Consider the following 27,494-nt stretch of genomic DNA (forward strand, 5'->3'; position numbering starts at 1 on the left):
ATGAAATGCTCTGTACCACAGATTTTAGGAAGCTAAGTACTTTTATCTAACAACCTGGAAGTCCGTTACGTAAATTACTGATATTTTAAATTTTTAATATTACAAAACGAGAAATCATTCCTTCTATCAATTTTATTGAGGAATATTTATTTATGTAATTTATATTTTTATCTCTATTGACTTGAGAAGCGTTGTCCACTCCTCGCAAATATCCCTCAATGTTAATACTAAGCTCTACACATCTACGAACAACTCACACAGTTTCACTAGAAGTATCATGTCTAGGACGAACTCCACAACACTGTAGAACAGATTATCTCAATAGAAACACTGGTGAACGACACCTAGCGCACAATAGTTGCGTAAACTGCGGTGCAGCAATAACGATAAATCAGACATATTTCAGCAAAGCGATTTTATATAAAGACAATTCTTTTTATTCCAGTCAAATATGTTCCTTGTTGCATTTCGTTAAAGTCTGTTGGCAATAAATTTAGCTGGGACACTTCCAGTACTTCTGGTCAGAAAAAAAGAAATTAATAATAAATTTAGGTTATCACCAGTCAAGTTGAAAACTTTACTTCAGAGCTGAGCCACCGTAAACTTTAGCGCCAGTTCTTCACCGCATACCATCGTCCGTCAAGGTCTTCCACTGCTTCATTAACTCGGAAATTGAGTTTTCTTTACCTCAAAATTTTACCCCTTTTAGCTCGACAAAGAAAAATCAATGATACGATCGAACTGATATAAACGATATAAACGAATCAATGATACAATCGAACTGATCTGATATAAAGCGAATTATGTTTTTAGTACAGGTGGACATATTGTTGGTAGTACTTAAATTTTCTTTGAATTTAAGAACTGCCAACTTGAATTTTCCTAAATTTTTCTTTTTCTTTTCTTCTTGAATCATTACAATGGTTAAATTTATTCTTTCAAATAACTCTTTATGTCAATAATGTAGTTAGCTTTCATTGAGATCAGAAAAAGTATATCCGGTAAAAAATCGGTATTGCTGGCAGTTTGTAGTCAAGGGAGCAGCACCGCAACGAGCAGTCCATACTTTGAAGGTAAAGGGTAAAATATTCCGTCTACTAATGGTAAAGTTATGGAGGGATGGAGATATTTCACGAGAATTCAATACTTAACATTATGTGAAAGCCACTGGGATTATGTTTCCCTCTTCGTTCAGATAAGGGATTTGCATCTTTGCTTGCAGAGATAAACTGCTTATTACTTGTGGTGGCCTCGAAATTTATTTTAAAACTGTTATTGAATTTATAATAATGATTTTATTAAAATGATATCTTGAATATTCATCACTTCTCCATGTAATATATCTTATTGTGCAAGTCATTTAATTAAAATAATGCTGAGATCTACGATTAATTTTAGAATTTTTCCGGAATTTTCCTCATTTATTCCAGCTGAAGATAAACCATGCTTACTTGCGGTGACGATAATCAAACTGAGTAACAAAATGATTATTACTTCCCGATAAAACTTTCCATAAAATCCGTCAAACTAATTACGATTTGAGCGTACGAGTGGAAAAAGTAAAAAAAAAACTTTTTCGGATGACCAACGTGATGAGTTAATTTAAAAACCAATGTCCCTTCGTCTACATGTCACCGAAAATACCGGCAAAAGTCTTGCGTAGATTCTTCATGGTATCTTCTGTGTCGTCCGGGTTCTCGTTCGTCGCTGAAGTCTGTCTGCCGAAGTGACCGGTCTTGACTGGCTGACTCTGCTGGTCTTCCGGTCTCCTAGCGCTGCTGGCGCTGCTGAAGCCGCTCATGCTACTCGACTGAGATGCTGCAAACGGGAAGGAATAATAAAAGTTTGATGGAAATAAATGAATAATAAACACTGTGTCTTGACTTAGATCTTGCACTATGTGAGAATGTGTACAGTTCTACGGTAAGGGATTAAAAATAAACAATACTTCTTGACTGATATAATGCAGCAAGATCTGTAGCTTAAGGCATAAATGAAAATCTAAGATATTAATCTCGTTTAATAGACTGAGATGATGAAAGTAATTTGAATGATTCGCTATAATAAATTTTTAGTGTTGTAATGAAATAGCATAATCGAGGCACTGAAACGAATAACTAGTATATATGCCACTAAATCCTGCAACGGTATCGTTGTCTCTCATCGTTTCTTGCTAATTTCACTACCAATGCTTAGCCCCGCCAATTTGATTACAACAATTGTATTATTTCTTGTAGTTTTATTACGTTGTATTTCACTAGAAATTTCAATCAGTCTAGTGATATTATTACTAGTGGTATTTCACTATTAACACTATTACTAAAGGTTACCTTGCGAGTCTCTTCTTTGGGCGTTGGGTGAACCTCCTTGGGTGGTTGAAGACGTGGGTTCGGTCGTGCTGAGTCGTGCACTCGAGTCCTCCGTGGGTGACACGGCACCCATGGACATCTGGGTGGTGACCGGTGGAGGTGGTTTGGGTGGCGGAGCCTTCACTTCACCCGTTGGAGGAGCACCAGAAGTGGACGACACTCCCATGCTACTTCGTGAAGACCCTCGCTGAATGTCGGTGGATGTACGTGTGCTTGACTGAATATAAGAATTATTGTTCTAATCCCTGCTATTTTGTGATGATTAACATAAATGATCAAAAAAATATAAGAAATTGAATAAGAATGCGAGCGAGGCTGTAATTTTCTTTATTCAGTAAGAACTCCCGTTCAACAAAGAGAATTTTGAAAATAAAATAGCGCAATTTATTCTAATATTTTGACTAGCTTTGAAGCAAAAAATAGGTATGACAAACTGCGTTGCGTATGTCGCTACTAACATTTAATCATACGGCAGGCACAGCTTATGTGTGAAAAAAGAATGTGTACGGTGTGCTGTGTCATACTCGTGTTGGCAAAATAATTACATTCATTGGTGAGAAAATTTTACACTCTCTTGGTTTTATACGACTGTAAAACCAATAGAATACTTTTTGGGATGAAACTTTCAACTAGAAAATATTAACCAAGCAAAGATTAGATTCTTGAGGAGTGAAAACAATTTTCTTGAATAAGAACACAAACAGTATATTTTGCCTTGAACTCTTGTCGCATTGCATACATATACAACTGCTACGTATTAAAATAATGCGGTCTGACGAGTGTTAAAATAATCATTGACCTCGTCCTCACGGTTCTACCAATCGGTTCTACTTCTAAATTACTGTTCTACAGGTTCTACTTCTATATTATTGTTCTACCTAGCGCTTCTGCAGCTAAATTACGGTTTTACTGAACGGTTCTACTGAACGGTTCTACTGAACGGATCTACTTCTTAATTACTGTTCTATATTATGGATCTACTCCTAAATAACTGTTCTACCGAGCGGTTCTACCTTTATATTAAGGTTCTACAGAACTGTTCAACCTCTAAATTACTGTGGTACCGATCGGTTCAACCTCTAAATTCCTATTCTATCAATCGGTTCAACCTCTAAATTACTGTTCTATCAATCGGTTCAACCTCTAAATTCCTGTTCTACCAAGCGGTTCCACCTCATAATACGGTTTATCTAGCGGGCATCACCTGCATTTTCGTAGCCACCAGTTCTGCCATGTACCGCCTATCGTCCTCCTGCGTGTCGCCCATGAGGGGCAAGGCGCAGTCGTTCACTTCGATGATGTGCTCCTTGCCGCTCTTGTCCACGATCGCTTCTATGGCGCAGATGGCTAGGCCTCCGAACAGCAGTGACACCTGCTCATTCAATCACTACTATATAATAATAATAATAATAATAATAATAATAATAATAATAATAGCTGTTTCAGCGTTTATTAGGCCATAGGCCTGTCGCCGATTCTTAACATCGCAGAACATCCACAGCTTGTTGCGGTCTAGAACTCACAACTCACTGCTTCAATTTTTGCTGTGCTTAACCGCCCGGCCTCCTTGCCGATTCTGACCAGAAACTGGCGTACAGAGCTGGGATCGAACCCGCGCCTCTCTGCGCCAATCTTGGTACTCTGAACTTTAACCACTGGGCCACCCTGCCTAGTAAGCCTAGTTATACATATAATATAATTAGGCTTACTTAGGATCAATATAGAGTGAAAAAAGTATCTGCTATAAGAAAATTCAACGGGTCATATTGTCCAAATAGTGAAACATTTTCACACCCACAGCTGGAGCAGAGAGCAGACGGAGCACTGATACGCTCTTCTGTCAGGCTGAACTGGGTCGGAATTGCCCACACGAGCGAAAAAAGTACATTTCTATTTGGACAAAGTCTCACTCATTTCTTTGCGTGTAAACTCTCCTGTGTTTATTTGGTATTCTTATTTATTCACAAGTCAAATGAAATGCAGTTCCTAAACTATGATTGCATTGTTGATTGTTTGTTCAGGACGTGGTAGTGATCATTGAGCTGCTCAATTAACATCGTCGTACGTACCTCGTCTACCCAGAGCTTGTAGCGCTCGGTCATCGCGATTTGTTCGAGCATGGCAGAACCGGTGTTGGTTTTCCAGTTTCCGGATATAGATTTCCGCCTGAAATTTATATGAATATATATTATCCCCGAAATGAATATCCATAATTTATCGAATATAATGTTCAGTGTACAATGTTGCAGTGTTAGCTTTGATTTGTTAGGAATATTGATAAGAAATTGAAAAAAATTAAAAAGCCACTTTAGCAAACTCACTGGAAGCATTTATAACTGCCTCCAATTTTCTGAACATGAATGTCAAATTTGGAGTCGATGTATGGCTCGGTGGTGGCGTACGTGTTGGCTACGGCCACCACTGAAGCCATGTCTTGGAAGTCCGCATTGCTTTCTACCCGCACTTTCCCCAGCCCTCCGTGTGCGTGACCGATCTTGAACACACACGGATACCGAGCAGCCGACACCTGCAAAAAAAAAAATCATTGCCATCAGAAGTATTCCACTAAATACTAATATAATTTTACGAAGAATAATTAGTAATATGTCAGCAATTCTACGCTTAAAATTATCTTTACTTGCATTGTTGGGCGAAGAATGCACATCATAACCGCCGAATATTGCTAAACTCAATTTGAAGAAAATTCAAATTTTCTAACACCAAATTCGAGCTAAAGTCAATTCGGTGCAACATCGTGAGGCTTGTTGGTGTGATAACCATGGGCTGAACTGCGACGAGCCAGCCAAGATTTGTAACATGCAACTGACCATTTCTCGATGGCTTGGGTAGTAGTTTTGTTCGATGAGAGGAAACCGCTCCTTGCCCAGTCGCTTTTGAATCTCCAAGAGATGAGCGAAAACCCAAGGCTTATCCTGCGAAAATGTAAAATTTAATCTAATCTCAATAAGTTACCGTAAATTCTAAAAAAATACTGTGTTAAATTTCTTACATAAAAAAATCACTCAATCCAAAGTATGAACTTTTTATCAACATGGTGACGTGGTTTACAATCGAATAAAACAGTGATTCCTTCATTACGGACTGCTTACTTTATGGCTAGGATTTGACGACTTGAGAAAAAGATAATTAAATGAGCACAATTTATCATATGACAAAGACATTCAATCGAGACATGGTGGTGCAAATAGATGACTTACCTGAAAGTTGTAGATCGCCTGAATGGAGTTAATTGATGGCACTCCACCGAATTTAAGGGCAAGAAGAATTTTCTTATAATCTTCTCCAGCGTCGCGCATGTTTTGTCGGATAAATACGAAGTCTGGTCGGAACGACCTGAATACAGAAAAAAACATTTATGATATGATTGGTGAAAACATAAATATCTTTATTTAGAGCTCCTCGTGTCCAAAAATCTCAAATTTTTTTAAATTCACAATTTCCCCGTCTACCTATCTCTTTTGTGTAAATCTTGTTAGCCCAAATTTCCAGCAAATAAAAACAATGTTAAAATAATCGCAGTACCAATAAACTAATTCCCATCAAACTAGTAATCGCACAACGTACACACACTCAGCGATAGAATTCAGCTGAAGAAATGTTCTGACTAGTTAGCAAATAAATCGTATACCATTTCGAAACACAATATACTCAAATTAAACATCGAATAGCAAAATTTTATTTGAAGACATAAATCGGAAATATTGTTTCACGGTATTTAAATTAAACATCGAATCGCAAAATTTTCTTTGAAGACATAAACCGGAAATCTTATTTCACGGTATTTAAATTAAACATCGAATCGCAAAATTTTCTTAAAAGACATAAACCGGAAATCTTGTTTCACGGTATTTAAATTAAACATCGAATCGCAAAATTTTCTTAAAAGACATAAATTGGAAATCTTGTTTCACGGTATTTAAATTAAACATCGAATCGCAAAATTTTCTTAAAAGACATAAACCGGAAATCATATTTCACGTTGGATATTCTCACCGGATAACTTTGCCTCCATTCCTGCCGATTGCCACGAGAGCGCCACCGTCAGAGGCGGCGCTCACGCTCAGCTCGCGGAACTCGCTTTGCTCCACGCGGATGTCCCAGTCGCCGTGGATCTTTTTACCGCGGAAATATTTCGACCTGAGCAAGTGAAAAGGCAAATTTTGATGTCAATGATACTGAATTTGACGTGAACGAGTGAAAAATGGCATTTTGTACGCTATTTGGAAATAATTTTTAGGATGATTGTTAGGGAAGAATTTCAATTTAAACAAATCAGTAATTATAATTTTTTTCGTAATAAAATCTTTCCATTTTACTTTAGAGCTTTCCGCACTTTAGGTTTTGCATACATTTTGTCATTTATTCATTCATGTTTTATATTCTAACTGTAAAGGACTACACCTCACATTGTACATACTCGCTCATAAAATATCTGTGTGAAAACTTAGTGCTTTTATATGAACTGAACCTGCATGAGTAATTTAGTGAGCTCGAGTCACACAGAGAGACGTAGCATGAAGAATTCATATTATGTATAGTTTTGTCTTCGCAGGAACATTTGAATATACGACTACCGCAACATGGCAATTTCTGCGGAATTTTGAATACATTTGAACCCATCGCTGAAGGTTTCGTATATTTATTTGAGGAAAAAAAGTTATGAAGTTATGAAATCTCTGCTAAGGATAAAATTAAATTTGAGACTATACGTTTTATGTGAATAATGATATAACAAAAGACCTGTAATTTCCCCCAAAAAACCAACAGGCGCTGTTTCTACAACGTTATTCATACTTCCACTGAATTAAAAAAAAGTTAACTAAGGCACTAAGGGTTGAGTTTCGTATTAGGATATAATACCTAATTAAACTGTAGTAATAAATAACATGTAGTAATAAATTAAATAATAACGAAATGTAGTAATAAATAAGATGTAGAGAGTTACCAGTCGGTGTTCTGATCGTCTATGACGAGCAGGTTGAGGCAGCGGTCCTTGTTGTAGGCTGGCTTTTGCTGCGTCACTTCACCCCTCACCGCCCCCGTCAGAGATGAGACCCGCTACCAGTTGTACAGAACATCCATTAGAATTCTTACTTTTTAGCGAATTTTCTCATTTATGGAGAAAAAGGCGCTATTGTGCTCGTCATGTCCGTCCGTCCGTCTGTTTGTCTGTCCGTCTGTCCGTGATTTCATGTTTTCGTCGACGAGGAAATGCGCTCTCTGTCACTCACTGCAGTGAGTACAGAGTTACATTTTTAAAATAAGGTCAGGTTCAAGGAACTGTGAAAATTCTTTTATTACTGCCTAGTAATTTTGCAAAATAAGAGTTCAATTCTTCTTTCACGTCAATTCTTCGTTCGAGTTCTTGAAAGAAAGAATATTGGAGAAATATTATTCCAGAACGTAATTCTAACTTGACTTAATCTAAATAGTTGATTAGACAATTAAAAGCGGAAATCCTGCAACCTTGAAATCACAATATGTAAAATGTGTATATCATTTCTTGCTCGCTTAGCATTTGATTCCTCACATTTCGTGAAGTAACAAAATCAGTGCCAAAACAACTGTACGCGAGTAAGTACAGTACCTGTAAAAGTAGAGTAAGAGTAAGTAGTAGAGTAAGTAGTAAAGTAGTAGAGTAAGTACCTGTAAAAAGCTCTCCCTAGTTTTGGAGGGTGAGGTAGGGGCAGAAGTTGTACGTGAACCTGGCCTCGAGAAGTTCAGACTAAATCCCCCGACGCTGGGGCCGCTCCCTCCGCTGGTGCTGTCTGCCGCGCTGCCGAAGCCGCTGGAAGAGGACGGCGTCCCGACGGTGTTCATGGCAGAGTTGCTTCCTGCACCCCCGAGGGACGCGCCGCTGGGGCCAGCAATAGGGGCGGCTCTACTGCTGCTCGCCGGTTGACTGCTGCCTGGTGTTGATGCCGTGGATCCGATGCCAGAAACGCTGCTGCTGTTGCTCACCTACACAACGAACGCCGGTTACTATTATTGTGTGAACGACGATGAATGGAAATACGTTTATTTTATAATCTAGTTTGTGAATTCGAACACATTTTCAATTATATGTCCGATAGAAAATGGAAAACCTCTCGACCTTTTCTTAATAACTATCTACATTAATATTATTCGCTACGTGATCATTGACCTGAAAATTCATTTGAAGTTGCGAAAGTTTAACCCCATACAAATCATGCATTTGTATCAATAGTTTTTATAGCTCAGGTTCATGAGTATGTTTCTATGACGATTTTCTATCATGTAAAGTTGTTTCAGGTCCATTAGTTGTTTCTTTACATGTTTCATGCGTTTCATGCATCAACGGCTACGCACACCTACTCCAACACGTAACTACAAATGTCGGAGCTAAGATTACAGAATGCGAGCTAAGGATTTTATCTATTTTATCTCGTATACAAGAAGTACTTCTGGCAGGCCAAACATCTACCGAATCTTATATCATCAAAAGATTTAAGATTCCCTGTATATACCGTATATTTTGACGCTATTTTCGCATTCTCAAATCCAAGTTCATGAATGACACAAATTTCAAGCTTCAAATTAAGCTAAAAAAACTGTTCCACCCTATTGGTGGCTAAGACAATGATTTTTATTTGGTTAACCATTAAATGCTCGTCACATTATTTGCGGGAAGAAACGATTGAAGTAGCTATGACCCGTGCCTTCATCTTTTTCTTACTATAGGAAAGTTAGTTCAAGGATGCTTATAGACATTTTTAGAATTATTAATGTAGCCTTGCCAGCTAATACAATTTTGTTTGATATGTGACAAAAATTTTTTTTGGAAATTAAGTACAAGACTTGAGGATAGGTTCCGAAGTTTGAAAATAAGAAGAATAAGGTTCAAGAAAACAAAGCAAAAAAATATAATATCGAGATTTTCTCACCTTTCGAGCGCCGACCTGATGACAAGAAGAGAAAGAAGAAGAAGAGAAGGGGTGAGAAGAAGCAAAATAAAACTCGAGATTATTTCACTTTAAATTCGTGAGTTACACACGTCAATCTTAATGCTCGAGAAACGGCAAATTCTACAATCAGCCGTACATGCGTCTAAGTTTCTTTTGATAAACACAATTTTTAGTCTTAAATACTAATCTTATACGCAAATGAATCATCATTGAAGCATCATGTGTTTGTTCACCTATTAATAATATGTTAGAATCACTGATAATAGATGCTCAATGGTAATATGTTTTTGAGTTCAGGATATCATGTATAAATAAATATGAGCGTGCCAGTCCTCTTAGTTCCTTAGAATATGCGAGTAATCATTCCAGGCATAAACTGGATAGATTATTCGAACCAGCAGGCGCCTGAAGGAATACAACTTACTTTTCCTGTGCAATAACAGTTTCATAATTGATAGCATCTTTGGATCTAATGTTATTTTCAATAATGATTGAAAAAAGTCTTAGGTACGTCCATATCCTTGTTAAAACCCTCATGCAATCTATCGGTAACAGAATTTCGTATAAATTTATTACATTACTTTGTGAAGATTTCCTCACAAAACATAGTAATAATTCTCTGTGTTAGACTTTGTCCAAAGCTTCATTCAATGTTCATTCGATCTGCATATCAGCGTAGGTGAATGCACTTGCAACTGCGCAATGGAAACAAAAGCAATTTATGGGTGAATTAGATTTGCCCGCAGTGGCATTTCATCGCACAATATATGCTATGATTGAAGGATTGGATTAGAGTATTTTAATTAATTATTCAATCATTGAATTACTTAATATAACACAAGAATTAGTAACAACGTGCAAGTTTCAAAATATAATAGCCCCGTAAGCATTATGTTGTAAGTAATAAACTAAATTCGTCAACAATAATCAATTTTATTTAAATTTTCGACTGTAATATGCGCCTAACTTGCGTAGCTATTAGGGACAAAGCCATGGAGTTTGATTCTCAAGAGAAATTATGATATCGTGAATCACGAGGCAAATAATTATTTACTTTCTTATTTAAACTTGCCTATATCAAATCAAAAATCTAAGTAAGCAAGGACGAAATTTTAAGGAATTAGGTAACATGAGCTTTATCATCGATTATCAGTAACTCCAAATAATGCTATGGTATATTAATGATAACATTTGAAAAGTCAAACAGGGGCACAAGTGAACTGAAAATACGCGTGGACGTGACGGAACGCTGGGAAATCTGATGGCCCATTCCATTAAAATTGCCAGAAAACTTGATTGCATGAAATCGTGAGGAATCTCCAGACAACAAAAAATCTTTCGCGTTTTAAACTTCCTGAAACAGCAAGTGATTTAGGGTTTAAGAGAAACGCATGCTCGTTAAAAACATCACGACCTCAATCCTGAGCACATTGAATGATAAAAAAAGTATGTATTAATGAGTAGAAAATATTTTCTAAATTCAAATAATATATGAATTTTTCAATAAAGACCTCGCAAAGACCTCACAGTGTTATAATTTGCATTCTAAACAAATGAGGGACTCAGTTTCACCCTAATTTGTCAGCGAGCGAGTGTTTGTCACTTATCGCACTAATGAGGCCTTTTGCGTCACTCTTACCTCCTTATGTAACAGCGGCATTTGATTATCACAGCAAAACATTCAAGCTTGAAGTTTATTTTACGACTTTTGTTACTGCAGAAATTTCTTAAAAAATTTAAACAGAGTAGCGCATTGCAGTGCTCGTAATTTTTTTCAGGCGTTCAGAATTGTTACATTATGTAAAATATGGATAGACATTTAAACCTGCTTAAAAACTGATTGTTTTATTTTTTGAAATTTGATTGTTAAATTAATACATTCATGAAAAGGGTTAATGCTTCAATTCCAATTCATCAATAATGCGAACAAACTTAGAGTATATAATTAGTTGGTGTACACAACCAAGAGATTGAAGCCACACACGGTCATATGACATTTTTTTAATCAACATTAACGTGCTTTGATTTGTTCGTGCTATATTATACTGATGATTTGGAATGCCTTCCACCATTAACTAGTTTATTTTTCTATAAACTAAGGACAAAAATCACATTTTTATATAGTTGTTAGCTTATATTCTTTTATTGTGGACACTTTATTTTATATCTGAGTGAAATTTGTTCGGAAGTGCCTGTAGAAATTGTTCAATTAAGTAATAATTTTTTAAGGTTATTAATAAATATCGAAATTGTTTACATTTCTTCGTAAGGACAATACACGGCCACATTCAATCAATCTCGACTAATTAAGCAGCAGATAGATAAACATGTTTAATTTCATCATCTGGTGCACAATGTTCGCGACAGTACCACGATATTGCCGAGACCAGAGGCCTAGCTGCTAGCTACAAATCTCACTTGGCCCAAGACAGGCTGATCTTTCGATGTATTAATTAAATTGCAAAGGAATTATAGCATTGCATTCTCGGAGACTCGTGCTTTAGTATTAATATGAGAACTGAATGAGCTCAGAATAAAATACCAAATTGTATTTTTTAGTAAAAAATGGATTTTGACTGAGAAAATAATTGTAGTATAACAAACGCACGGCCTATGTATAGCACTCAATAGACAACTCATAACTCTTGAAACTATAAACCGCATAACATAACGGCTACAGCAGTGAATTTCAACATGCCCCTTAAGCACCATTACGTATGAGAGAATTTTCATGAAAAATTCCTTTATTATCTTAAGAAAAAATGCAACGTTCCAAGCTTGAACAAAGAGAATCTAGCATAAGCTAAAAAATTGAAATGCGGTATGATGATTTTCTCAAATAACGATTGTGAATTATTTCTGGTGGTAGAATTACCGAAGTAAAATGAACTATATTGCAAGGCATCGCCCGACAATGGCTGAGGTTCTGTAAAATGCTTAGTTCCGATGTTTTTCAGTAAACTGTATTATTCTGTACTTTTATGGCAAGCTTTCAATCAGCTTATGAATTCCAGCGTCATCCCTCGACACTCAGCGGGATCTTATTGAGGATTTAAGGATGAATAAGCTAAATTGGATCTAATAAAAACCCGCTGAGCAACTCGCGCGGGAAAGGCTCAGCGAGACGCAAATGCGTCGATGCAATTCAATCAGCAACGCATGTTGTGTTATTATGCATGGAGATTACCGGTAATGTTTGAGCCATCAGCAATTGGAGACGTTAAAGCAAGTATAATACCGTAATATTTGAACCATAAGCAGAAGTTTCTGAACACTACTGAACACTTTCAAATAGTGTTCAATAGTGTTCAATAGTTTAAGAAACTGCTTTAGGATGCACACATATGAAATTAGATACAATGTTGCGAAAAGAAATTATTTCTGGAATAAGAGCCTAAACAGAGACATTTTAGATATAGTCTTCTTATAGTGTTTACAACTAGAAACATGCTGATCCAAGTGATTTAGAATAACAAATAATACTATTATACGATAGATATTCTATATAACTAATAACCTTCATGAATGTTTAATAAATAATAATTACCTGTTGGGTGATGACCTCCTGCTTGCGAATATTCGCCTCTCCGTCGTCGTCAAAATCGGACAAGTCGCCGGACGAGAACCGTCGGGCGCTGCGATTAAAAATTATTCAAGTAAATTCATAAAATTAACATTAAAAATTCGTTAACTTCACCTTTTTTACATATGACATGGGCCAATATAATAGTTGGTATTAGTACAAATCTATGTAGTTGGAATCACATACAAGATTTAAGAAACCCAATTCGAAAACTGAAAAATTTGTTAGCTCAAGAAAGATTTATTAATTGAATCTAATAATGAATTTTATTCGTTTATCGCCTATTATAATATTGTTCGTGCAGCTTAAATTTGAAGTCTCATAGTAGCTCATCATTATGACTTGTCGTGACTGAAGCTATAATTTCTACTTCATAAATTCAGGATGGTTTACTTTCATCTATAATCGTATCAGAAGACAAAAGTTGTAGTTTTATAAAGTTTGATATACAAGACCAAAGAATACTTTTATGAATAATTTTCTCATTCGTTTTTTAATGAGTCTAGTAATTGTCCTTGCTGGCGGCGTTGACAGATCGTAAATTGGATTAACGAAAGGCATCTTGATATGCAACAACAAATCGAATATGAATTATTCTTTACCAAGGAATGAAGATTTTGCAAAACCTAAAATTTATAATAACAATACAAAAAACGATCATCAATACAAGAAGAAAAACGAACAAGAGAATCATTAATCGCAAGCATTTTATGGCCTCTAATGAAAATATTAAATCTTTAAATGAAAAACTTCAGAAACTTTAATACAGCTAAGAACGTATTAATCAAAACTCACCTCTTCTTAAGATAGTTAACATTGCTACTAAAAGACGCTCTGAAGTTTGAGAATGAAATCTTGGCGGTGTCTTGAGGAGCGCACTCACAAAGAGACGTAATACTGGCGGCTGGAACTCTTAGATTGTATTAAATTTTTGGATTTGTTGAAGTTTTATATTTTTTCCTGCGTAACTGCAACCCGGCAGCAATGTGCTCAGAAAGAGTGAATTTATGTCAGATGTTTCTGTTTTGTTTGTGCTTGGTTGTAGTGGAGTAAAAAACGTTTACATGTAATTTTTACATGAACATGGTCACAATGGATGATGTACTGCACTGAGCTTTAGATCAAAAGAGAAGCGACCGAACAAAAATTTTCCTTAGATGAAATTTTCAAGGCTTCTTTGTTGAATGTAGCAGCGCAATTGAGAAGAAAGGCCGTAGTTTATTTACTGATCCTGAATGAAAGTTGATCACGACTTCGGCAGTTAATGTCGACTTTATTCTAAGTGAATGCAATGTAGTTCGATGGTGGGTGTAGAGTTAGCGAATTAAAGGGATAAATTTAAGCGTTTAATTCGTTAGAGCAATCGACTAATGAACTCAATAGCACAACGAGAGCGCTGAACTGCAGGTGTGAACGATCTGGTAGCTGTAGGAATTCAGCCAACGTCGAAATGGGGGCAACCGTTGGCCTGCGAAGATATAAACGAAACTTTTTCAATATATGAGACGGCTCTTCAGAATAAAGTTATCGCTTCAAACTTCATGTTCCTTTCCAACAAAAGTCAAAGAATATTTCTTATCTAGTACGGGAAAAAATGCATTTAGCTTGTTGAAACATAATATTCTTACTTGTACTGAAAAGTCATATCATCTGTCTTCTTGAATGTGGGTCGAAATTGAGATAAAACATCGTATAAGAAATCTGGATGCTGCCCAACTTCTGCAAAATATCTCTAAGAAATTTTCTCTTGCATCCAAAATGCCTTTCGAACGTCTCTGACGATCGTTCGAGCTTTGCGATGGTTGCCTGCACACGACTGTAGAAACGTGTGAGCACGGCATCATCTTCATGCAAAGTTCGGGCATTGGCAGAAGTTGGTAGCCACTGAGAGCTACATTTGGGCATGATGTTGCAATTTGATGATAATGATATGATCCTTAATTGTGCTGAACGTGGCAACTTGCCTGCTTATGTCAAGTGAAGGTACTTCTAAAAAAGGCTTTTCGGTTTAAAAAATAATTGTGAATATTGATAACGTGCGCAGAAATTCCAGCACGGTACCTGAGTAAACAATATACTGTACCTTGAACTTGAATAGTTTAACCTATTTTTGCGTTTTGGCGTCGTACTTCTAAAAAGTTCTAAATCTTCACCTCGTGCCATCTAGAGAATATCCTATGGGCATCTAATGACTCAATCTTTACCAGATTGTCCGCATCATAACTTCCTATGTTTCGTCATCTTGATTATTGTCTCATCTAACATACACGCACGATTGTCATCTAAGTGCAGATCATTACCACTCGTAGCCACCACCACCATCATAACCACCACCACCATCATAACCACCACCACCATCATAACCACAACCACCATCATAACCACCACCACCATCATAACCACCACCACCACCATAACCACCACCACCATCATAACCACAACCACCACCATCACAACCAGCACCATCATAACCCCCACCACCATCACAACCACCACCACCATCATAACCATAACACCCGGGCTCTTGGTGGGCGTTAAGTGGCTCTGTCTCACGCCTCAGGGAGCGTCATTTGGACGAAGCGTTACCGACTCTACTCTTCTAAACTGACTGGGGTCGATAAAAAAAATGAAATCAGCTGGACGAGGAGACAGAGAGAATGGGGATAAAAAATTGTTAACTCATATTTTGAATAAAAAATTGTTAACTCATATTTTGAACGTTGAATTTATTTAAAGCAGTCAAGATGAACTTTAATAGCATTCCATTTGTTCGATCCATAACTAAGCCATTTAATTCATTTTCCTATGTTGAAATAATGAGAATTCTTTCCTGAACAACGTAGCCTGAATAGCCTTTCCTGAACAACATTAAATTGAAGAAGCGAAATAAATTTTCCTAACTGTATATCAGCCGTGAATAATAAGTGTATTGAGGCGTCAGTGGGCGTCTTTCAATCCCTGGACTAAGTCTATATATACAACGTCATCTTTCTTTACAAGTTCGAGTTGACGTTAGGAACGTCATATATTTAAAAACATTTCGATGTTAGAAACGACGTTATAAATAAATCAAGCTGATTAAAATTATATTTTCATATGCGGTCATATGTACGGATCATAATATAATATATTTATTGATGCAAAGTAATCTGCAAAAGAAATGTCCAATTAGAAGCTAAATGGCATTTTTGTAGTTGTATTTACAAAAAAATCTCTATTGAAATTAACTTTATTTAAACAATAACATCTCTCAAGTTCACTAAAGTTGTTTGTAAGCAAACTGACATTAGTTGCAACATAATAAAAGATAAAAAAATAAAAACAAAAATTCTTTACCATTTGGAACCCTTTCAAAAAGAAGATATAAAATTCTAATACGTCATTTATTTGGTTGAATTCCATCTATGCTATTCATCGCCAGAATAAACCATAACACAATTAAGAAAATTTCTTGACATTAACGAATGAATTCCTGACAGTCTGGGACCAGCCTTTGACTTACGAGGTCTGCAGCGGGTCAAAAGCGGCAGCAACTGACGTACACACCACACGTGGCGACGGCCTAGCCGAAACTGAATTGTAGGTGTAGCAGGCGAGCAACTTGTTCGCATTGCCCGGCGATATGACGAAGAGAAAAATTATGAGACATTTTTAGGGTAAAAATGGATAAATTAATTTTAATTCGGAAATCTACAAATAAATATGGAACCAATAAATGCATAACATACAAAATATCAATATAAAGTTTCAATTCAGGAATTGTGAGGGCTGCAAAGCGAAACCGAAACCGCGGACCAGGGTTTCGAATTGTCGTGAAATCGATAATCGGGTGGTGCGCCCCCTGCCGGTAAGCGGCGTCCTCCTGGAAATCGATGACGGGGCGGCGAGACGAGTCTTCCAGCCCGGGGCAGAAAAGGGCACGCTGGCTGGCAACACTGGTCCAGACCTTTAAGGTTGCCATGCCGCAGTTGCCAAACTAAAGGATTTGAATCTCAGTAATAACTTCTGAGCGGTTGACAGCAGTGTTATGCCTGGCAGAGTACAATCCGGCTCAAAAGCAAACAAATATTTTTTTTTATGGAAAGTAATTACATAAATAAATATTATATAATTAAGGTTATTAATCTTAGGTCGCATATCTCTGTAACTATACTCAAATTCGGGATACTTAAATGTTGGTTTTTATATCCGTAGACTTTTTTAACTCCATTTCGTCTTCACATACTGAATATAATCCAATTACTTTCCTATCATAATTATCGCATGCTTGTTTGTTACAACATTTCACTTAACATTTACTTGTGACGTAAAGTAGCACAGGGCTTTTATTATTTAAAACTCATTGTTATTGATTCATTGCAATGAATGATTGTGGTGAACTGTCCCGTCTATGAATATTAATCGTGTTGGGTAAGCCAAGAACTTTTATTTTTTAGTGACTTGCAGTACGCCAGAGCTACGGAAATGAGTAATTTCAAATAAATAAAGGAAAAATTCTGGATACGAGATAAAGTTGTCGAAAATTTTTATTTGGTAGAAAATATTTGTGTATTTATATTTTCAGACTAAAAAGTCCCAGATAATAATGCCCGTGCATAAACCGGCATAATTATTATCATTTTATTATTGAAAAAAGTTGCGTTTCGTCATCTATGTAATTTTTCGGAGTTTAGTAGGTTTATGATAGAATAATATAAATATAACCAGGAAAAAAACTGAAAATTTCAAAACTTGATCACATCATGCGCTTTTATGATTTGATTAATGTTTGTTGCATCTTGACGTTATTTTCATATTTATTGTTTAATATTATTTTGAAAGTTTTACCTCATCCATTTGTTGCTTAATGATATATTATTAAAATTATGATATGTATAGTGGAATAAGAATATAATTTTTTATTTTAAAATATTAAACCTGCACGTGAATGTCGTATCCAATATATTATTTCTTTCACATTTTATCTTTTAAACTAAATAATTAAATCTTAAGAAATTCCTCATCTCCTCAGACTCGACAGAAGCCAACGATATGCAGCGCTCGGTGGTATAAAACGTTTGTATGTACTGGAATTTTTTTCCGCGTTCAATTTAGAGGATTTTGCCTGAGACAAATGTGCTCATTTGATCTAGAAGCATTTGACAGCATTTAAGATAATATTGGCTTAAAAATGTTTGGATAACGTTGACTTAGAGATAATGTGAGTACTGCAATGAAGATAAGGTCGGTTCAGCCTTAAGATAAGGCCAGTCCTATCTTCAAGATAAGGTCGATCCTATCTTAAAAATAAGGCCAGTGCAACCTTAAAGGTAAGGCTAGTCCTACCTTAAAGATAAGGTCAGTCCTACCTTAAAGATAAGGTCAGTCCTACCTTAAAGATAAGGTCAGTCCTACCTTAAAGATAAGGCCAGTCCTACCTTGAAAATAAGGCCAGTCCTACCTTAAAGATAAGGCCAGTCCTACTTTAAAGATAAGGCCAGTCCTACCTTAAAGATAAGGCCAGTCCTATCTTGAAGATAAGGCCAGTCTTATCTTAAAGATAAGGCCAGTCCTACCTTAAAGATAAGGCCAGTCCTACCTTAGAAATAAGGCCAGTCCTATCTTAAAGATTAGGCCAGTCCTATCTTAAAGATAAGGCCAGTCCTACATTAAAGATAAAGCCAGTCCTACCTTAGAGATAAGGCCAGTCCTATCTTAAAGATAAGGCCAGTCCTACCTTAAAGTAAAGGCCAGTCCTATCTTAAAGATAAGGTCACTACTGCCATAGAGATAAGATCAGTAGAGTCTTAAAGATAAGGTCTGAAATGCGTACAAAACTAACAACAAAACAAAAATGGTTAGAAAAAGTTTCTTCGTAAGCATTACCAGAACTAGAAGTTTAAAATGCTCACTAGCTAGATAATATAGGAGGCAAGCTTCAGAAAAATGTTTTCTCACCTAAATAAATGTTTCTGAGATCCATTAATCATTAATCATAGTTGTCTCATCATGCCACATAAATAAGAGAAAATGTAATTACTACAGATGAGCTTTGATACTCGTGCGTCCTTTACGAAAATTCTTCGTCTTAGTACTGGTAATTTTTACGCAAGCCCTTGATTATTTTTCTTATTCCTTCCATTGTCCCGAGCTTGTGCAATCGGTGCTCAGGTTGGTTAGTTTTTTTTTCCTCGACGTAGTAATCACGTGTTCAGCCGAAGCATTACCAAACGTAAATCTTTTTCCCTGCACGAGTCATAAAGGGAATGGACTTGCAAGTTTTATATTATGTCTTGTGTTAAAGCACGTGTATTATTTATCTATCAAAGATGTACAATAAGTAAATTTCCACATGTACACAGCGATTATAATATAGAAGGAATTTTTTATAATATAATATAGAAGGATTTTTAGCACATCTTCTCATTTATGGAAAAAATGCACTATTGTAGTCGCCATGTCTGTCTGTCTGTCTGTCCGTCCGTCCGTCTGTCCGTCCGTCCGTGACCTCAAGTTTTCGTCGACGAAAAAATGTGCTCTCTGTCACTCACTGCAGTGAGTACTGAGTTATATTTTTTTATAATATAGAAGGAATTTTTTATAATATAATTGAGAAAATTTTTTTATAATATAGAAGGAACTAATGTTTAGTTCCAACAAAAAGCTTGAGTCTCATGGATGCGTTGTTGATATTCTTTACGGAAAATTTTGTTCGCTGTAATATAGAAAGCAACACTGTGTTTAATTAGCAGGCAATTTTTCTTTACTTCTCTGGTATTCTGTCTCAAGAATCCATTGAAATTTTATTAATCAACATTCATGAACTCTTTACACAGGTACTCATAGAGATCAGGCGAATAATTTTGATGAACAATTTTTCATTATTTTTCCGAATTTAGTGAATTAGAATTTCTCTAGCATTTAAAAGTTAGTAACAATAATAATAGTTAATAAATAATAATAGATAATTGTTTAACAATGGATATTTTATTGTAATATTACGATGTTTCAAATAGACATTGTTCATTAGCAAGTGAAAAGAAGGTTTGCAACGTATCAGATGAGCTGACAAGCTGACAAATAGATATGCTTAACAATTATTTCTAGAAGTAATCATATCATCTAAGTTTTCTAAGCATACATATAATTATCATGCTCGAGATTTTTCGCCTTTGTCCTTCTGAGTCATTCTTACACACTGCTTATTTGAAAAATTTTCGACTAATCAACGGCGTTGCTAAGGGTAGCAACGAAGCAAACTCCGAATCAAACCTTAGCTGAATTCTACACGAGTGATCTCGATAACCGTGTTGTTAAACGTGCTGATCAAGCCTGCATGAGCTTTAATGTAGATAAGTCGACGACATTTTTGTCATTGTTTGGGCGGATGATTGCACGACGGAGCCTCTGGTGGATTCATAAATAAATCCTGTCTTGAAATTCACTTATGAATTCGAATTATCGTACGTTGCCTTTCTGATAAACTGGTACAAATTGGGGAAATTTCATATGTCGATAACGTTCACCGTATCCCTGCAGATGAAGGCAAGTACTTAACGAAGTTAGTACATGTGTACAGCGCCACAAAAAGAGAACCATGCATGTTCTTATACAAGCAGACTTCAACATCTGTACATCAGACCGCAATTTAAACATATTTTGAATGCTAACAAAACAATCGACGCTGGAATTTTAAATTATGACAAAACTGAGTGTACTAAACGCATCAAACATAAATATCACGACCATCTTCTACCACAATCAAAAGTAAATAAAATAATTTAAATAATCTTCTGATCTACTGAAAAAAAACAAGAAGGTCAAAAACCTTGTCGTGGAGATTAATGCCTGTAATAAGTTTCGGAAGTCCTACTAGATACAATGTCATTTATACATTTTCATGTTTTAGATTAGGTTGGAGATTTCTCCAAAGTATTAACTAATTTGGCTTGACAACTACCACATTACACCGTCGTCCCAATAGCCACCTTCAAGCTCAGGACGAGACCACCGTTCGTGAAGGCACCGAAAGCTTGCACTGCGACAACGTCATGCAATGCCAAGACACTATATAAAATGGCAGAAGCCCTCATTATCAGGAGTAGGTTTCCAGCAAACAATTTATGAAGTAGCGGGTTCGTCAGAAATTTGAACCTATTTTCTGAGTAATTTAAGGTACAGGATGATTCACGGAAACTTCCTGATCTGCAAGCTCAATAAAAAAACTAGTAAAAATATCATTGCGAAATAAATTTTATTGAAAAACAATTTACCTAAATTTTTAATCATTTAGTTTTAAAGATGACATAGGACAAATGACGGCCTCAGTTTCAAGGCAATCAGTTAGTCGATTTTTGAAGTTCCGTTAAACTCGCAGAAGCACATTGACGGGTATGTTGGCGTTGACTATGCGTATGTTCTTCAAATGAGGTAGGTTCTTTGGACAGTCAATTAAATTAAAATAACCCCATAAAAAATCACACGGAGCCAAATTTGGGGATCGGGCCGGCCAAAGAAAGTCAGCTCTTAAGGAGATGAGGCGCTCATCTCAAAAATATATACGAGAAAAAACTTTTTTTTTCTCACTTTTTGAGAGAAATGTTTTTTCTCAAAAGGTGTGGAGAACGCAGAAACGCCTCTCTAACTCTCTCCGTTTTTTGGATGTTGTGGCAGTCTGCTGACCTCCAGACCCTCTTGCATTCACAAATGCCACTTGCCTTAAATGTTTTCACCCACCGTCCCCACGTAACAGTCGATTTCGATCAGTAACCCGACCTGAAGGACGAATACGGAACCGTGTACGGAATGCTCGTTGAGTACCAATAACGGAACGGCCATTAGAAAAGTACGCCTCAACAGCAAACGCACGCTGCCCACTTGTCCAATGCATATAGCGGCAACTGACTAGGCGCGACATAAAATTTCATGACTTTGCTTTTCAAACGAAATGTTCCCCCACCTTTTCCTATAACATCTGGCTGCTTGGCGCGAAGTACAAAATAAAACAGGAAGTTTTAGTGAATCACGCTGCATTAATCTTAGAGTTCTATTCATAATATCTAATGTTTGTATTTATATTATTCTGAAATTTCAATTTAAAGTGCTACAAAACCATCAATTTACTTGATAATGACAAAAGTATAATCGAAAATCGGTATAAATTCAGAAACAAAAATCTGTAAAAATCCGTAGATGAAAATCAGTTCTGGACGGATATGCATGGTCGAAAGGCCAGTTCTCTTGCACTAAAGAAGACAAGTCAAGAGTATTCCAAGAATCACCGATCGTCCAAACTTGGCCTATTCTTATACTATCCTATAACTACCATACTATTCTAATATTATTATGATATGTCCCCGCGAACTATGCTAACTTAAGGTCTTAAAAGTCTTAACTTTTATTCTCTAAATTGTGACGGATAATAAAAAAACAAATTTTAATTACAATTATTCTTCGGGCTTGTAGCAAAACCTACGTTAAACTTTCACTCTGCTAGATATGTCTCAATTAGCACGATTCTAAGTTACACAATTTTCTTTCTTGAATTATATTCATCCGTGAGATTGTGGCCACCATGCGTGCAAGTTTTTAATGGGGGGCTACGACTTTGATAGAAACAATATGTCATGATAACAGTGTGATGATAGACTGTAATGATAAACAGCTGTCAAATCACTCGGTGCCACATGGCTGCCTTCCCTGTGTGCTGTAATCACTCGAGCGCTCTACCACAACAACACTTTCTCCTCACCGTGAGTTGTGCAGGCGCTGGGTTCACTTATTACGTCTGTGTCAATTCTATGTGACTGTTTATTTTTTTGTTAAAACCACAATCTTAATTAAGTACTTATATTATCAGTCTGCTTGTATCGCAAGTTCACAAGGAATTTAAAAGCAAATAAAACGCCAAGCAAATGCAATTCAATGATTTTATTCATTCTTAGTTTGTCGAACTGATGATGGAGCTGGACTCCGAAAGGTTTTCAATATCGATATGGTGAATTTGGTTGGCGTTTTGTTTGCTTTTAAATTCCTTGTAATCTTAATTAGGTCTTGTAGCAGGTTCTAGGATATGAATGGTTGTGCCTAAATTGTTTTCCCATTTTAAATCAACATAGGTCTCAATTTTAACAGTCGTAATTATTTGAATGCCTTCATAGAATCGAAACGTTCACAGCTATCTTATATGTGTAGCAGATTAAACTTTGAAGTTTCACATCAACGAGGCAATTTTAAATTATCCATCATGAGTTTATGAAGATGAGGCTGATATCTCTTTGCTCTATCTCAGTGCTTTTTAAAACATAAGTTCAAGGTGACAATGATAGGGCGTGAAACAAGATGATTAAGCCTCCTCCTCGAATCTATTTTCTCTCGTACTATACGAATTCATATTAATGTCTGATTACGAGCATTATTGCACAACCGATATTATACGTACATCCAAAAATTCTTTCGACGCAAAAACCTTCAAAATAGTAAATAAATATGAAATCCAGTGAAAGCACTTGAAAAGTGTAATTTATTTGACAGTCATTTCGATCAAATGCATGTCATTTTTTATAGAGTAATGTTTAAATTTTACAGAGAGCACGATTCGAAAGGGAATTTAAATTTACATTTTCTTTAAAAAATCCAAATACACTTACAAAAACCACAGATTGACTCTCCTGCAGAGAGCCCCTAGCTTCATTACAGTTTTGGTCCCGCTTCCGTTCAATGTTATTAATTATTATACGATTAAGAAACTCATCAAAGTTCCACTTTTTCATTTTCTTTTGTTTGATCTGACCATTACCGAGCATTTATTTTTCGTACAATATCAATACAAGATCTTTTTAAATCTGCTTGTCTTAGTTTTCAAAACACATCAACGCTTATCAACAACTATTGAATTTGAATTACAAGATTTTCCCACCGTATTTTATGTCCGATGTAGCAAGAATGATTTCCATGTGTGAATCGTGAGCGTAGTTTTGGAGCGTACGAGACCTGCCAGCCATTGTCATACTATGATATATATTAATTTAAATGAATTCATGTAAATATTTAGTTTCAGGCGACGACAGAAACACCGTGATGAAAACCAGCGTTCTTAAAGCAGTGGCCGCGCTTGTTGCGCTGACTGTGATGACGTGTGAGTTTTAATGTGATTTAATGAAAATTATTATGAAATGACTATTGTAGATCAGTAATTTTGATATCATCAAACATTCAATCCTCCAGAAGATTTTGAATTATAACTTTCTAACGTTTTGATTTCTAAACGCCATAACCTTTCCACGTCAGAGAAAATCTTAAGTAATACCATTAATTATATATTTTTATCAGCATCTTTTAAGTCATTTTTCATAACTCTAAAACATATTAATATTTGAAATGATCAATCGTTCTAGCGATGAAAGGTTTGCGTAATCCAGCGTAATAACGTTCTAACACCATAATAATCGCGCATCATACAATTCAAAATTCAAATGCAACTTTTTCATTTTCTGATGTCTCTTCCATTACTCGTTCCTCTTTCTGGCCACTCTGCGCTACCTCTTGTTCTCTTCTACTCTTGCCTAGTGGCACCGTAACAACAGAAAAAGTACAAGCTATGTAATATTTCACCATGCATTGTGTAATGGTTAAAAAATTTGTACAGTTATTTTATTTCAATGAACATTGCAATTTCGATCCCTTAGAAATGCAAGGGACTTGAATTAGACTCATAGTTTTATGGAGCTCTCATTCATGTAGCTAGCTACTTTCCTAGCTGAAATCAGTATCCCATGAATAGCCCGGCCTAAAAATCAAAAGATTCGATTGTTTAGATATTATTCTAAATTAATTTGAGATAAAAATCTACGATGCAAATTTTTATGCATCGTAGTATGTTATGCATTATTCAATATTTGAGGACCTGATAAAGTTGCTGATTTAATCATGACGAATTGTTCAGGTCCGGTGGATGCGAAAAGTAGGACTGGAGCAGCGGGTCATCGTGACGTGGCAGTCAACGAGTGAGGTTCCATAGCCTATAATATTAAATAAATACCAATTTATTTACCTTAAATTGTATTTATATTATATCTTTTATTGGGCCTATTGTGATATTTCTTATTGCATAGCCATAGGAATAAGATATATACAACTTTGCACATTTTCGCTATTATTTATTTAAAAAAATTTATATAAATACTTTTTTTCATTTACTTTCCAGCGCAGATTTCCATTTGCTATTTCTCAGTTGCTAATTAATATTTTAAATAGCTCACTTTTCATTTGATGGCGCTAATGAGGAAAAAATGATTCATTCATCGCAACTAATTTTTTCTCCTTGAATTTAGTTATTCTTCATTGGGTATGTTGACAGTGGTGATCTCCGGATCGCCGTGAACACGAAGTTTGATCATATCTTCGCCGACATGCGCCAAGACATCGCTAACAGCGGACTTGATCCCTTGCCTCTTGCATCGGACGAAGACTTCTTCACCGTCACCGTGAGTCATGGGGCAGGGAAACTAAATTTTAAATAGAAAATTTTTGAGTCAATTACAGTAGATATTTAGAAATTTTAAAGAAACCGGCATTATTTGGAATATGCAAACTCTGAGATTTAAGCATTTATTACCCGTTTTTTTTATCAGATCCTGAAATTCATTACTTGCAAGTCTTCCTTACTCACACTAAAATAATGTGAATCCGAAAATTAGCTTTAATATATAGAATATACTCATTTTGAGTGTTGCTAATCTCCTGCGTGAAATCCAATAAGTGGTTAATGTTTAAGAAATAATAGTTACCTCGCCAAGTTGTCTCGATGCCTTAACTTCCTACGTCAGTTATTAACACTCGCATAATTTCGTTTAGATTATGGAATGATTTCTACTCCAGCTGGATAATGCGTCTACACTTGAAAGTTTGCGCGAAACTTAATAAAACAATATTTCCATCGGTCCTCTGCCGATGGCTACAGATTCTTACGAATGTAACTTTAAATAAAACGGTACGATGACGAAACTGATGCACAAATTTAATCTATTATTACTAATTAATTTTTATCGATTTTTTATTTGCGCAGTTGTTTAACCATTCGCTGATGGTCACGGTATATTAATGTATTATTAATAAAACACTGAGCATCACGCTGGTGATGACTCATTATTGGAAATAATTCATAAATAATTAGCAAGCAGTGAATGTTCTGCGATGTTTAATCGGCGACAGTCCAACGGCCTAATAAACGAACGCTGAAATCGTTATTATTATTGTAACAACGTAAAATATTATGAATGAATTCGTTGTTACTAACTTGATTTTTTTCAAAGTTGTTTGGCGATAGCGTGTCTCTAAAGATAATTTAAAATACGCATGGCTCATTATTCGAAGAACTGCTACAGTAAACTGAAACATTATAAATGAATTCTTTGCCACTAACTTGACCGGTTTGTTTTCACAGTTGTTTAACCAGTCGATGAACGGCAGCGTATGGGTAGGTGATGGTTCCGTGCGAGGTCTTGGCACCATCCATAGGACGGGTAACATGAGTCTGGACTACGGCCTCCTGGATAACGAGCTCATCGTGGCTGGGGAGGTCGGCCTCACAGGCCTCGAGGTGAGAATAATAAAACCTTTATACGTTCAATGAGTCCCACGCTACCGTTGAATGCAACATCTGACTTGTATTATAATTGCGAACAACAATGTCCGAAACGATGCCATAATGATTGTTTTACTCGATACTTGACTTTGAAGTATCAGAATAATTGTTCGGTAAGTTTATATAGTGTTTTACCTATTTTTTTACTATCAGGTTACGTACTCGACGAGAACAGAGGTCGGATTGATGGGGTCGCATTTCACATTCATTTTCGGTTTTCCATACTTGAGCGTCAACTTCAAGACTGATGTATTTATCTCACAAGCTAACCTGACACTCGAATACTGCTTCATCGAAGACTTCAGGTAAACTAACACGTTTCAGAAATTATAGTAACATGGGATACTCCTATTTATCGAACAATCAACTACCAGGCTATTGTTTATTATACTAAGCATTGTTATTACAGTTACTCGCACTTGGACCTGAAAGGAGTTGGTCCTGCTGACACGCCGGTGTACATGCTGCTTGTAAATATGTTGCTACAGTTGCTCAACGACGGTGTTCAAGCAGCAGTCGAGACCGAAGTGTGTGATTTGATACATCAAGCCGTGACAGGCAGTGCATCTGTGCTGTTCTGATGACCCACCGCAGGCAACGCACGCTTCTTTCTCAGCAAAGAAACTCTTCGAAATTTTATGGGAACTTCAGCTTACATAATAAAGTTCCAAAAGCACAGTTGAAATTCATTTAATAACCGTATACAATTTATAATTGAGTTGTTTTAGTTATATATATTTTTATTTTTGACATTTATCTTGGGCTTGTAGCCAGCATAAGAAGAGATAACATAACATAACATAACATAGTGATGTCGGCTCTGAAGTGTAGGCCTGATGTGGCCTGTCGCCGATTCTTTTCCATTTCGTGCCTTGTTCATAGATCTAAACTCGTGTCATTTGACCGGATCTTTTCATGACTGGCGATAGTTTGAAGAAGCTACTAGACTTCCACCGGGTTCGATAAGGAGC

General features: G+C 36.2%; 2 protein-coding genes across 3 annotated transcripts; one reads left to right on the forward strand and one right to left on the reverse strand.

Annotated features, from left to right (window-relative positions):
* Positions 1 to 891: 891 nt before the first annotated feature.
* On the reverse strand, positions 892 to 14,804 carry LOC108673312 (synapsin). The gene is made up of 14 exons (XM_047884297.1): positions 14,671 to 14,804; positions 13,695 to 13,811; positions 12,864 to 12,951; positions 9,296 to 9,310; positions 8,037 to 8,351; positions 7,336 to 7,448; positions 6,384 to 6,527; positions 5,588 to 5,723; positions 5,198 to 5,302; positions 4,691 to 4,896; positions 4,439 to 4,535; positions 3,574 to 3,741; positions 2,331 to 2,586; positions 892 to 1,818 (listed from the first exon to the last, which is right to left on the reverse strand). The coding sequence occupies exons 1-14, from the start codon at positions 14,802 to 14,804 to the stop codon at positions 1,625 to 1,627; spliced, it is 2,088 nt and encodes a 695-aa protein (XP_047740253.1). The 3' UTR covers positions 892 to 1,624.
* A 7,770-nt stretch (positions 14,805 to 22,574) lies between these two features.
* LOC108673320 lies at positions 22,575 to 27,201 on the forward strand. 2 transcript variants are annotated; one of them, XM_047884296.1, is made up of 7 exons: positions 22,575 to 22,630; positions 23,932 to 24,015; positions 24,823 to 24,883; positions 25,237 to 25,363; positions 26,323 to 26,478; positions 26,677 to 26,828; positions 26,933 to 27,201. In XM_047884296.1, exons 2-7 carry the CDS (start codon positions 23,958 to 23,960, stop codon positions 27,102 to 27,104), a joined length of 726 nt encoding a protein of 241 aa, XP_047740252.1. In that variant the 5' UTR covers positions 22,575 to 22,630; positions 23,932 to 23,957; the 3' UTR covers positions 27,105 to 27,201. The 2 variants fall into 2 exon arrangements, with proteins under 2 accessions (XP_047740252.1, XP_018016614.1); XM_018161125.2 differs by having other exon boundaries at positions 22,584 to 22,630; positions 23,938 to 24,015.
* The last annotated feature ends 293 nt before the right edge of the window (positions 27,202 to 27,494 follow it).

Source organism: Hyalella azteca, unplaced genomic scaffold (genome assembly GCF_000764305.2).
Source record: "Hyalella azteca isolate HAZT.00-mixed unplaced genomic scaffold, Hazt_2.0.2 contig15116, whole genome shotgun sequence".
NCBI classification, from domain to species: domain Eukaryota; kingdom Metazoa; phylum Arthropoda; class Malacostraca; order Amphipoda; family Hyalellidae; genus Hyalella; species Hyalella azteca.